Source organism: Ctenocephalides felis, unplaced genomic scaffold, assembly GCF_003426905.1.
Source record: "Ctenocephalides felis isolate EL2017-DRISC unplaced genomic scaffold, ASM342690v1 CF-g0.4_SCAFFOLD_00251, whole genome shotgun sequence".
NCBI classification, from domain to species: Eukaryota; Metazoa; Arthropoda; class Insecta; order Siphonaptera; family Pulicidae; genus Ctenocephalides; species Ctenocephalides felis.
In genome coordinates, this window is record NW_020536405.1 from 7,756 (window position 1) to 22,150 (window position 14,395).

Sequence of the window (14,395 nt, forward strand, 5' to 3'; positions counted from 1 at the left end):
TTTTAAGAATAGAATATACAACTTGAATGTTTGGAGCCTTAGTATGTTTCTGCATTTAAATCCACTGAATAAATGTATAAAGTTACTAAAATTTATTTTCATAATCAATATATGGGCACCTTTGGAAATATTTATTATCAATTAGTTTTTCAGAGACCTACTGTATATACATCAATTTGGTGAATCGAATACGAGATTTTTTAACATGTACATTATAGCAAAATACTAAATTTGAGTATCTTATAACCAAAATACGCAAGATGATGAATATACTTTCCAAACACGAATTTGAATATTTAATTCTTATTTGCTATAGTACATGAAATTAGAAAATTATTGCATTTGCTAATCCATTTTATTGAATGCATTTTTATCATTAGTTTTCTTGAATTTTCTTCAATTTTTGACTCCGTTTTCAGTGTAATATTTTGGCTGTAAAAGCAGGATTATTTTTAATTCCTATTATTTTAATTATTTATTTCCAAAGGGTTAGTTCTTTAATTTAAATTTGCCTAGAACAACATGTCTACTGTTATGTATTATTTGAATATATCGGTATATCTGCTTGGCATTGAGGATTATGCGGCCGTGAAAACACGTATTAGCTATGACAGTTTGATTTATTCATATTATACACAAATATGATTAAATGGTGAGTTTCTAGCATTTTATAAACATCGTGATGTATTTGCTTTGATCTTTGATGAGTGCCACCGTTCAACTCAAAACAATCGCCGTTCATTTACCGAATCTATTGTTCAGATTTGAGATATAAATTATATTTTTTTTTTCTAATAATAATACAAAAATAGACTAAATAATTTAGTAATTAATTCAACCATGTCAAACTGAGTGTTTTTATTAGATTATCAGATAAATAATTTATTTAAGTAAAAAAAATATCACATGTTTTTATTATAATAACTACCACTATCTTTACATATTACAGATGAAACACAACTAGTTCCGAAACGTCGTAACATAGATAGGGCAGGACAGGGAATATGAGTCCAATTTGACTTTGAGCAATTATATTGCAAAAACCAAAACAACTATATCACAACAAATTACACAAATCGAACTAACAACTATCTGGCTACGTTTAGTGAAACTATTTCTATTATTATTGTAGAAATATGTTTTTTTCTGTTATTCAAAACTTTGTCACCTGGTCCTATTTACCCCATAGGCTGGGTAAAAAGTGAAAGCCGAATCGCACACAAATACAATGTCTTATTTTTTATTTTAAAGGGATTTTACGAAATATTAGCTACCTTATTCAACCAATGCAAAATATAAATTTCATGGGTACATTTTTTAGAGATAACACTGTATAAACCTTGATCAGATATTTCGTCAGAAATAATCATCATCGTAGTTAGAATAAGTATTTATTTGACTTATCTCTTGTAAAATTGCTTTTGTTAGCTTAATTTACTGTTTTATTTACTATTTTTCATTCTTTACTCCTATGTCTGGAAAAAGGTTCAGTTGACCATTTTTACCCCATCCACATGTGAGCTTTTATAGAAGCTATCTAAAAAAAACTTCTGCCTAACATAAAAATAATAATTAATTTTATAAAACATTTAAATAACGTAGACTTAAAAGTTATATTAAGGTCTCGTAAACTAAACAACAGCGCTCACAACCAAAAAAATAACAACTAATTAAAATACTTTCGTTGCGGATTTCCAAACATTTCCGTTTATCTCCTGACCGCGACGTAGTAGGAATCAACGTGATGGCTGGTTATACATCTTTTTCCTCTACTTTCAAATATTGTTGTTGAAGAAATTTTAACTTTACTTGTTTTTGGGATATGGGATAGTGGTGAACCATTTTACCCGCGAACCTTTAAGATTTTGTCTGCCATATACATTTTCAAACATTGGCCTTTATATCTAGATAGCGACGTTGCTTAATACAATTCTTTTGCCCTCTATTTTTAAACATTTTTGTTAGAAATTTTCTAACATTATTAAGAATGGATTAGTTATTGTGGACCTTTTTACCCGCGGGCCAATATATATTTTTGCATCATTATGTCTTATAAATACAATAATATCACGATAAAATGAATCAAGACTTACCATATTATTTTTGTATTCCATGGGTTGTTCATAGGGCCATACCAATCTGTCTGCTTGGATCCATCGTTTTCCTTCTAAATCGGTACTAGTCGACATTGAATAGAAGTCGGAGATTCTACAAATTTAAAGAAATATAAAAAATTTTATATGAAAAATTATACAGTACATTTTGTACTTATTGTGTTACTAATTGTGTGCTGTTATATTTTAAATATCATATTGTAATTAAATATCAATATTGTAACTAAAATTATGTAAAGTAGGTAGACAAATTTAATAAATTATGCCAAATTATGTAAATAAATGTTAATTTGTAAGATGTAAACTCTATATTTATTTAATAGATTTTTTAACTAATTAATATTATTTCAGTAATTCCAATGTCCCACAACGTCCAATGTCTCTTGGAGAAATTATCATACATTTACACATATATAGCTTATAGCTTATAGCGTATAGCTTTGGTTCAAGTATTATGTCCAGACAGAAAAATCCTTTGACGAGACATTAAAATTAGTCGCGTTAAGAATTTTAACTAGTGGGGCGCATGGCATCGTGCCTTAAGGCAAATTGCTGGAACTTTGCGTACCAAAAATTATTATTTTTTTAGAAACAATTAACACTTTTGAAAAAAAGTTATTTCGAAAAAAATAGATTTTTGAGAAACCATAAATTTGACAAAAAATTACTTTTTTTGAAAAAAATGTTTTTTTTTGAAAAAAAAAGTTTTTTTTTATTTTGACATATTTTGGAAATTCTGAACTTTTTTTCAAAGCAATCGTACTGCTTTAACTGCATAGAGACAAAACTTCAAAGCGCGTAAGCGCTGCGTCGCCGTCTAATAGATGAACATATGTTTATCTATTCATGTTAGGAGAACGGAGCGTCCGATTTTAATAATTCAAAAAGCATTTTACTTGTATTGACAAGATGAAGAATTGATCAAATTTTCTTAAAGACAGGTCTAGTGGTTTCGGAGATCTAATGAAGAAAGTAAAAAAAAAATGCCATTTGGCGGTCAAAAATGATCATTAGACATATGCACATTAAATTATGAGATATTTTATAGAGATTTCAATAAAAAGTATAAATTTTGTTTACATTCCTATGGGTTCCATACCAATATTGAAAATTTGATCAATTCTTCATCTTGTCAATACAAGTAAAATGCTTTTTGAATTATTAAAATCGGACGCTCCGTTCTCTTAAAAACTGAGTTACCGTTGGCACTTTTTGCCCGGTATCTTCGGAACGGCTAGACCTACCTTCGCCAAAAACTAATCAGCAAATCTCCTTATCAATACGAATCGAATGTTTTTTAATTTTTAAATCGGTTGATCGGTGTTCTCAAAATCGTCGACAAAAATTTGTATCCGCACACACACACACACATATATTCATTTTTTCTAAGGTATGCCAAAATATTCAGAAAGCTTTGAAACGTAAAGATATATAAAAATTTTCATTTTCGATTTTTTGCGATTACTATAACTTACCCTACGGGAAGTTAATAAGATTATTTCTGTAATATACAAAACACTTTTGTACAAAAATAAATTCGCATTATAATTATTTTTAGCTTATGTAACTGATCGCATAAGTCCTTGCAATTAGTAATTGAGAAGTAGTAATTAAAAGCTCAAAACATAAACAATTAATTTATACCATATAGTTAAGTTAATTATTGTTGGTAATAAATAATAATATATAATTAACACTAATAATAATTAATAAAGAATGATAATTCATTTCTTGTTTATAAATCGGCACTAAATGATAAATATTATTTTTTGTTTTGTAGAATAAATCACCGAACAATATGTATTACTGATATTAATTATCAAAAGCATTACTTTATTATTGATAATCACCTCCAAGAATATGCAAGTATAAAATTAGTTTTATCATTTATTACTTAAATAATTTGTTTTTTATATATTCATGATCACTTACCGAGAAATTCGTATTTTGTTTAATGACACGTAACATTAACTAAAACCATTCGAGTAAACCGCTTTCAAACACTTTTATGATTGATTTGAATTTTGTACAGCAATTTAAAAATCGCTTATTGAATTCGAATAGGGTAGAGCGGGGCTTAAAGGTCCGGCGATATCTCAAAAGTAAAGTTAAGAAATTTTTAACAATAATATTTGAAAATAGAAGAAATAAATGTTTAACCAGTCATCACCTTAATTTTTACGACGTCGCTATCAGAAGATAAACAGCAATGTTTAAAAATCCAAAAGTATGACAAAAGTATTTTCTTTTGTTGTTAGTTTTTTCATCGTGGGCTTTATTGTTGAGCTTACAAGACCTTGATATAAGTTTTAAGTATGCGTTATTCAATTGTTTCATAAGATATAGTGTTAATTTTAACTTAGTTTAAAATTAAAAATGTATCTCGATGAGGAATATTGTTTGCCAGTTTTGTGCGACGATCGGCCAAGCCGTTTCTTTATAAATAGCAGAAAAGTGAAAAATTCGTTCACGTTTTAGCCCGCAATTCTGAATCAATTTTGTAAATTCAAAAACCGTTCGAAAGATATTGGTTGGGAATTGTGCTGATTAGTTTTTGGTAGAGATCGGCCGGGCCGTTTTCTTGTAAGAAAGTGTCGAAATTTTTTTTTTGGACAATTTTTGTTATAATTTTTTTGACGGTAAGTACCATAGTCTTATAGATCATACTAAAACATTACGGTTCTACGACAACTCGTTTAACTTTAAAAATTCGACAAAGTTTGCAAAAATTAGTATTGTTTTTTTACATTTTCCAAAATTAGACATTTCGTCAAAGTTTGCTCAAAAACGCCTGAACCGATTTCAGAAATTCAAAAGCCATTTGATGTATCTCGATGAGGATTATCGTTTCTCAGCGACGATCGGCCGAGCTGTTTTTTTGTGATTTGGAAAAAAGTGTTAAACCTTTTGTTCACATTTAAACTCATACTACCAAATCGATTTTCAAAAATCAAAAACTGTTCAAAAGATATTAATTGGAATAGAATGATACTGATTAGTTTTAGGTGAAAATCTACCGAGCCGTTTTCTTGTAATTAACTGTTGAAAAAAAATTTTGAATCGATTTTTATGGATCTTTTTTTGGCGATATATATCATGGTTTTATAGAACTTACTGAAATATAACGGGCTTCGACAAATAGTTTAATTTTAAAAATTCATCAAAGTTTGAGAAAATAAGTAAATTTTTGACGTTTGTTAAAATTAAAATTAGACGATTCACTTAGCATAACTGAGTCTTAATGAACATACTAAACCATTAAAGTCAATTAAAATCAAAGTAATTATGGAAACTGGTTCAATTATAAAAATTATTTATTTTTGAAAATTTGCTTTCAGAAAATACTCCGAGTTAACGTGTTTGTTCGTTTTCAACTATGTGCAATAAATCCACTCATAATACTTTTAATCACTCATAAATGAATTTATTTTTTATTGATTAAGTCGATTATTTACACATATGGGTAAGTTCATGTAACTGGTCTCAAGGCAAAAAATCAATACCAACTAGTTATTTCATAATTTCTGCTGTTTACTATGTAGACACTTTTGTCATCAAAATTATTTTCATTAATTGCCTCGTGCAACGTCATATGATAAGCAGTTTATTAGCCAATTTTGAAAATGATTGAATAATTTGCTAGAACTCTAGCATAAATATTTATCAAGCACTACATCCCACATAGCACAAGTGCGAGTCAGGGGCGACCTGTGGTTCGACTTTTAGGTCGATCGGTTAAACTTTGGTCGCACCACATACGTGTATTTAGGTCAATCTTCGCACAGAAATGAACCTAAAGTCCGAACCCGGTTGCGATATTAGTCAACCTTATTGGCATATATTATGGATTGAGAAAAGTTCCATTGGGGGTCAAAATTTGGAACACACATTGAAAATATTTTGAAAATAGGTCGAAAATTTGGTAAATGGGTTGAACACCGTTCGATCAAATTTGGCAAATGGGTTAAAAATGGAACGTGAATAATTTTTTTTTTAATGAATTAAATCTGAAATGAATATTTAATGAATTAAAAATGCAATTCTAGATTAAAATAATATTTATTTTCATGAAAAAAAAAATCAAAGCATTTTACTGTAATATTTTATCAAAATGATATTATATGAAAATCTTACAATATACAAGTATATAATAAACTTAAACTAATAAAATAATACAATAAACCTAACAAAATCCACTGCAACAACATTCTTCTAACAGCACCTAAACAAATCAAATGCATATAATCAAGTGGTACGTTGCTAACTAAACCAACATGAGGTATTTCAAGCAATCTTGTATAGCCATTATCGTAGTCTTCATCTTGTAAGATTCTAAAATGTTCATCAGTTCTTGCAGGTGATTGCATTTCTGGAAAACAAATTCTACGATTAATATAAGAACCTTGAACAAGGCATTTTGAACAGCTACAATATCCTGTGTGTCCTTTTGTTTTCAGAATAAATGATTTTGCAGGAGTATCACAAACAAAATATTTAATTCGAGTCTCATAATGACTTCCGTTGTGATCAAAACCCTCATTCACTATGCCAATCGCCTCATCAACAAAGTCACCTAAAAATTCATTCGAATCTTTAGGTTTCTCAATCCCGCAGTAGAGTCCTATGATAAAAATATATTTATGTTAATACGTAATATAATTTTTACGTTTATGGCAATACGTATATAATATATTAATACGTAGGAATAATGGTGCACAATATAGGCCATGCAGACATATTCGAGGAACTTGATACAGGCAAACCATCAACATTAATTCCTAATTCAATGATAGAAAAATTTAACTTCAATCTATCAATAGAATCTTTCAAACCAGTTAACAATCCAGAATGAATATATTCTCCTGGGTTCATAACTTTCGATACTGCTATCCTTCTCGTCTTTAAAATTGTCCGGGAGTCTGCTGGTAAATCTTTAAAACAATCATCCTTTTTTAAACCCTTAAGCAGTGCCGATACAGCATTATGAGGAACCTGGTATGTAACAGCCCATTCTGCTAAAAATTGCTCTACATCAAAGACTTCTGGTATAACCTCTCCATTGAGGCTCTCCTCAGAATCAGAGCCTGAAATATATATTAATTTTTAAAACATTATTATTATTAAATAATTATATATAATTAAATTCATAATTACCTTGATTCTCATATTCATGAGAAGATGTCGCACCAAAATCATTCTGATCACATGCTAAAACTAAATTATTTACATATTTTTCTATTATCTTTACTATTAAATAATTAGATAAAATTTAATTTATAATTACCTTGATCGTGATGATCATTAAATTGCATTCCAAAATCACCCTGAGTACTGACACTTGTTGAAATTTCAACTTGATGAACAGCACTATCATTTACACTGGAAAGAGTCAATTCTTTCTTTATTTCCGCGGTTATTCTTTCGAATTCCCACTTCACCCTCCTTCTAAAATGTCGGTCTGTCACAAAGCCAATAGATTTGCGAAACTTTCTAGTCGACATATTTATATGGATTTTCTTTTAGAAAAATAAATCAACAAAATCACGTATAAATAAACCAAGCCAAGCGCGAATTTAAAATGGCGCTCACCTACCTGGCATCTTGCTCGGTCTACGTCTACGTATGCGCACTACCTACTGCGCATGCGCAGTATCTATCGCGCATGCGTCATAAGTCTGGACCAAAAATGAACCTATTTGGTTAAACCTGGTTGAACCAGAAAGGTCAAATTTCAGATAAACCCACTGACGGTCAAATAATGTGCCAGTTTTGATCAATGTTAACCTAGAGGGTTCAAAATGGGCTAAAGCGGTGCGACCGCGGTTTGACGCGTGCTATGTGGGATGCCATTGATTAAATATAATGTCAAATATTCAAAATCTCCTAACTTAGGAGTCCTAAGTATATAACAATTAAAATCGAGTCTTTTTTATTACAATTATAGCCAGCTACGCACGTGGTTGCTAGAATTTAAATCTCAATAAAACTTATTCCGGCTCACATGGCTAAAGAATATACTATAAAAGATAAATTAAGTATATTTAATACAACATATGTTTGTTTTACAATGATTAATAAGCTACTAATAATATAATAATTTATTATTATTAAAAACACTCTATATATAATATACACTTATCAATAATATATTTCTGAATATACATTAAATTACTATCGTTCCACAGAAGGATAAATATTTTATGTAAAATAGTATTATAATTAAAGGATAATTTTTGATTTATATACTTACGTGCCTATACTATTTGTAAAAAAATATTAAGATCCTAATATTGATATATCAAAATACATATCGCAGTGATTCCATTTATATATAAGATAAAATAATTTAACACATATTATACATAAATTATCAAGAAATATTTTAAATTCTATTAGTGAATGAACGTAGTTGAAGTAAACGTGCTTGCTTAGATAATAACTTTAATGTGACTTATAAACTATACAATCAACCAAGTGATAATATTTATTTTACGAGTCAAACATATCACGGACGAAAGGGAAATTAAATCCTAATATATATTAACAATATAAAACTAATAAATACGTAAAATATTCGGGACTTAATAAAAATACTTTTATAAAACATACAAATAAATCACAATACGCTTTGCTATAAAAGCTCACAATTGCTTTTATCTTCAAATTGTCCGATTTCGGAAAACGCATATTTTAGTAGTCAATTAATATACTTTACCTTAAGATCTTTTGCTGATCTTGATTTATCGATTTCACTAGTTGACTATAAACCTCTAAATAAAGTATTTAGATATTTGGAGCTTGATTAAATTCTAAAGTCCTTCTTGCGCTTGGATGGATTTGGGGACGTTACATTCTACTAACGACTAATTAGGATTTTTCTTCCTGTATAAACATTTTTTGACAATTTTACTAGACCCCTTCTTTTCTTTATCGGCTCCTTCTGTTGCTGGACTCGCATCAGAATTTGACTTGATTGACATCATTTGCATTTTTCTCAGCATACCAGTTGCTTTTTCCGACCCATTTGTTAATGCCTTGTAATGACTGGAGCATTGAGAATCAGCCACACTTCTACCGTCACCTTCATCCCTTTTCAAAAATTCATTAAATTCGCCATCAAATTTGTCATTTTCATTTTTTAAATCGTTGGTCAAAAGCAAAGTTGATAAAGGAGGAGCTAGACCTAATCCTATGTTGCGCTCGTGGTAAACTTCTGATATCGCAGGAGTTAAAGCATGACTCGGATGTCGTATTAGTGATGAAGTGTTCGAATTTGATAATTCTTTAGGTGATTCTTTTTCTTTGCTGTTATAAGGCTCGCCATCTTTATCTAAACAAAAAAAATGTTTTTATAGATCTCGAGCATGTATAAACATACTTGTTTGTTATCCATATAGACACTATATAAAATTTATTGTAAAATGTCTATTGCTAGACGAAATCGAATGTCCAGTTTTAGAAAAACATAAAAAAATAAAAATAAAAAACGAGATTATCATCAATTATTAGTAAACGGTAAATGATTTGTACAATGATTTTTTTGTTATATTCACCGATAAAGTAACTACCTTAATCCAAAAATAGTTTCACTTCAAAAACCTTATTACTAGAAAACACAGGAATAGAAATTTTGGTAAATAACAAATATTAAATCCGATATTACATGATCAAAATTTAACATATAAGTATGTGAGTAATTTGGGCCAAAAAACTGAAAGTTTATTAATATTTGTATCAAATTAGTTTTCATAATGAGAATATTCGACTAATTGCATGCACGGACTGTTAGTATATTATTTTCAAAATATAAATCATATTACCGATGGTCAAGTTATTTGCTATTTCAAGCAATTTATGACGCTGCATCATTTTTCCAGAGTCGTTAATCGAAGTACTTGTACGTACACTTAATCGGTCATTAATTTGCATATCAGACTTATTACTGGATCTCATATTAAAATCAGCATCAGCATTTGAAGGTTCAAAATTCAAACCACTTAATGGCAAATTGTTGTAAACGGACAGCGAAAGCATGCTATTTTCCGGCAAAAACTTAGAATTTTCTTTTAGAGCACCTTGCCGTTTAACCAATGTTTTAACTTGGCAGATTGAATCATTAGATGAGAAACTATCATCTTTTTCTGACTGTTCTGATAAAGGATTAGAAGTATGTTGAGCGATATGCATATTGCACTTGGCTGCATTTTCTTTCTCGAATTTGATATTAAATGTGTTGTCAAACTCTTGTTTTTTTATTACAGAATCATTTTCTTTGGTTAATTTTTTATTTTTTATAAAATCTGTATATGAATTGACGTGTCTTGGTGGCGGCAGTGGTGGCAGAACATCTAATAAATAAAAAATTTAAATTAGTACAGCAAATTAAATTATAAGTTTGAATGAGTAAATTTGTTAAAAATAAAAATAAATCAGGATTCATTATTTTATGAATACTCATTTATACTAATTGAAAACGTGCTTTCAAATCATTTTGGTGAGAAGTTGTTAAATTATTGTCCTTCAAGGTCGGAAACAATTTATGCGTATATATAATTCACTTGAAATAAATATACCTTCTCGGTGCAAGTTATATAAAGATCGAATGCGTGTTTGGTGTTCAAGAGCTATTTGAACGTCATTTGCTAAGATATTTTCAGAAGTCATGGCGTTGTCAACACTATTAGTGATAGTACTGTGCGGATTTTGAAAGAAAACAGGTGGGCTAGGGTGAATGCTGCATCACTCTCACTTCCTCCGCCTGGTCTGCATACCTAAAGACAAATTTCAAATTATGGTGTAATATTGCTAACAAATAAAGCAAATAATTTAGTTAGCAAGCATTAATAAAAAATTTATTCAAATATTCAAAAAAACATGCAAAATAAATCAAATACACAAAATATATAATATATAAATAGGTATATAAAAATGATTAAGTTAAAAAGTCATTTAACTATATAATATAATTCCAAAAAGCTGTCACTGATATGTAACCCATAAATTACTCACTTTTACAGCAGTTCTGCTCAGACCCATATAATGATTCCTAGCATTCCATAAGCCTTTAGTTTCAACGCTCTTTATATTTGCAGTTGCAATTCTTGAGTTCGTGTGCAGATTATTGTCTGAATTTATAAGTAGATTTATGTGAGAATTACTATTTAGCGGATGAATGTGCACATTGGAGTTGAGCTGACTTTGTGTATAAGTGGTCGAAGGGGCATGACTGTTGATGGTGCTCCCACCATCCGGTTCGCCTCTACCACGGACGTAAGATATAAATGCGCCTCTTCCAGAACTTAACTTGCTTATTGACTTATCTAATTGCTGATGCACATCTACAGAATTAAAAAATAAATATTTTGTTAAAAAATAATTCATTTATAGCCTTCGTTGTAAAAATTATAAATGAAGACATGATCAATCCATTAAATGATGATCCAGTAAATTTTGTAATAAATATTTATGTTAATTTACCATTTAAAGTTTGCGGGTTAACATTTTTTTGATTTGATATATATGGACAAATGCTGTTATCACTATTCAGACTTTCCATTGAACTGCTTTTACTGCTACTCAAACTTTTTGGTTCATCTGCAATTGCTAAAATAATAAAAAAAAAAAATTAAAGAATCGTTATTAAATATTCCTATAATTAAAATATATTATCTTATTATACACAATAAAATATTAATTAAGGAATGGGACCATACTTTTCAAAACTGTCTAATTTATTTAAATATGAAATTAATATGATTATTTTCAAATTTACCTATTAATGCTGTAAGTGCTTCTAATGCAAACTGTGTCTGCCTTGTATTAGCTTTTTTCCTGCTCTTAATTTGATCCGATCACTGCCGACGGACACTAAATCAAATCCTAACGAAGCAAATAATTCATGACAGCCAGTAATCCTCCAAGATCTGAAGAAGATATAATTACAATTATAATTTCAATATAATTGTAGCGACAAAGTGGTTATGAAAATTGCAAATCTAACCTGACGCTCAAAGAAATTTCGATTCCATCGCCAGGTTGCTTCTCCACTAATTGTTCGGAACATTTTTTTACAGCTGAAATTATTTCTTGTGAAATTTCTTCTTGTTGCGTGTTATTGTAATTAAGCTTCGCTGATTTTTTTGATCTCGTTTCATCGTTTATTAATGACTACAAAAATGCAAATTTGATTAAACTTATTTAATTTTTTGAATATCTGTAGAAAACATTTCATCGACCATGCTATATAAAAATACGTAAAATTTTTGGTGCTTCAATAAAGATAATTACTAAATATTATCTACTATCATATCCGGTATTTTGCTATTTTGGCCTAAATACAAATTAGGCCAAAATTTAGCCAAAAAATTTAGAAACTAACGACATTTAGATGTAAAAAAAACTCTATAAAAATCATTTACAATACCTGAACTGCTTGCAGTGAAGCATGTGATAAACCAAGAAGAGCCTGTAAAATTCCAGAACACTTTGCGAGTCGTGCACACGGATCACTTTGTGGGAAAAATACAGATGAAGGAACACCATTCGCAGCTGGCTCAAATCTTTAAAATCAATTCATAGGCAATCAATCATAATTCAATCATAATCAATCATAAGTCGAGCAAAAAATGATTATCATTCTTGCTATATATTTTGAATTAGTCACTCTATAGTTTATTTATCGCATATTATTTAATGGTCTGGATCAAACCTATTTTAGTTTAACAACAATAATATTGGGACCATCACTGTGGGGCCTGATATGCCCTTTCTATTTATATTAATCAAAAAAATTACTAAATGTCATATTTATAGACAGTTGTAATTAATAAATGAAATAAAAAAAACTTAATGGTCAAGTGTATAAACTAGATATGAGCATGAAAACAACAACGCTCGGCACAAGTTAATAGTTAGGTAACTTTAACATAATACACAAAATATAACAAACTAAATGGAATAAGAAATTATCTGTAGTGTAAATATACACAAGAACAAAAATCATTAGATGATATAACTCATGCTATTATATATTGTAAGATATATTCAACTATATGCATAAAAATCTAAAAATAATACCTGAATCCAACAGAAATCAGTAAATTTTTCCATCCAGCATTATTATACTTCGTTAAATCTTCTGTTTCTTCCTTATCACCATTTTTAGATCCACTGCTCGTCGTCTTGTTCTCGATTGATCTTAAAGTGGTATACATTGCATTTCTTCGCCCTTCGTGAATTCGCTGAAGAGACTTTTCAACCAGATGCAAACACACTCGCAAACATTGCCTTCTTGAATGCTCCGGGTTATGATGTAATAAAATATCTTGTAAAGATTCATTCATTTGTGCAGCCTGTAGAACATTTAATATATTTTGGTGTAAGTCTTTGGTAAAAGTGCTAATATTTGTGCTGAAATGTCTAATTGCTAGAATTTACCTTTGTGCAGAGACGAATGTTAGATCCCATTAATGTGAAACCAGCCCAATTTGCCGGATGCGAAAATTGCTTTGTATACTGAACCGTTTGCATAGCTTCTGATAAAGCTCTGAATAAAATACATTTTACAAATAATTTACATAAGTAATTATACATCTATATGTAAAATAATAAAAGTGTGCTTACCTAGCAACTCTCGATCCTTGCATTAGCGAAGAATAAAAAGTTTTCAAAAGTATTTTTACTGCACCAACATCACTAGCTGGCCATAAAGAGACCAAAACGCAATGAACACCAGAGTTTAAAAAAGCACTTGATAATTCATATAACGCATTTGTATTAGTTTTCATAACAATATCATAATTCGCATCAGTCTCATCAAATATCGTGGCATTAATTACAACCTACAAAAATATTAATAAATTAAATTATCAACCTATTTAATTTACAATTACGATAGTACAAAATTCAAATTCTTTGAACATTTTTAATATCAAAATTTATATTTGTAGTACCTACCTTTAGTAGAGTACTAGTAAATAATGTTTTGTAAATTATTATTATATTTAATTACTTACAAGTTTTGTATTGAGTTGTAACTGTGAAATATCTTTAGTGTTTAATAGACCATCATTTAAACCGCCCAATGATATATTCGGATTCATTTCTACCTCATGTATCTCTAAACTTCCATCGCCACTAAATGTTCGACGACTTGAGCTCTGTAATGTAATAATGACTATTTTTATATTTTTTACAATTATGGGAATATATTTGTATATCTTAGTCTTAAAAAATAACAGCAAGATAAAATTCTCGCTCTAAACTATTTTTGAACAAATAAA

General features: G+C 29.3%; 2 protein-coding genes across 2 annotated transcripts; both read right to left on the bottom strand.

Annotated features, from left to right (window-relative positions):
• Positions 1-8,942: 8,942 nt before the first annotated feature.
• Positions 8,943-10,048, bottom strand: LOC113362978. The gene is made up of 2 exons (XM_026605473.1): positions 9,935-10,048; positions 8,943-9,444 (listed from the first exon to the last, which is right to left on the bottom strand). Exons 1-2 carry the CDS (start codon positions 10,041-10,043, stop codon positions 8,978-8,980), a joined length of 576 nt encoding a protein of 191 aa, XP_026461258.1. The 5' UTR covers positions 10,044-10,048; the 3' UTR covers positions 8,943-8,977.
• A 1,045-nt stretch (positions 10,049-11,093) lies between these two features.
• LOC113362966 (tetratricopeptide repeat protein 28-like) lies at positions 11,094-14,272 on the bottom strand (the record flags this gene model as incomplete). Its single annotated transcript, XM_026605462.1, has 9 exons — positions 11,094-11,452; positions 11,592-11,717; positions 11,919-12,037; positions 12,115-12,281; positions 12,538-12,673; positions 13,191-13,465; positions 13,551-13,659; positions 13,737-13,954; positions 14,129-14,272. Coding segments are annotated over 9 exons (1,653 nt in total), but the record flags the coding sequence as incomplete, so codon positions are not given.
• Positions 14,273-14,395: the final 123 nt, after the last annotated feature.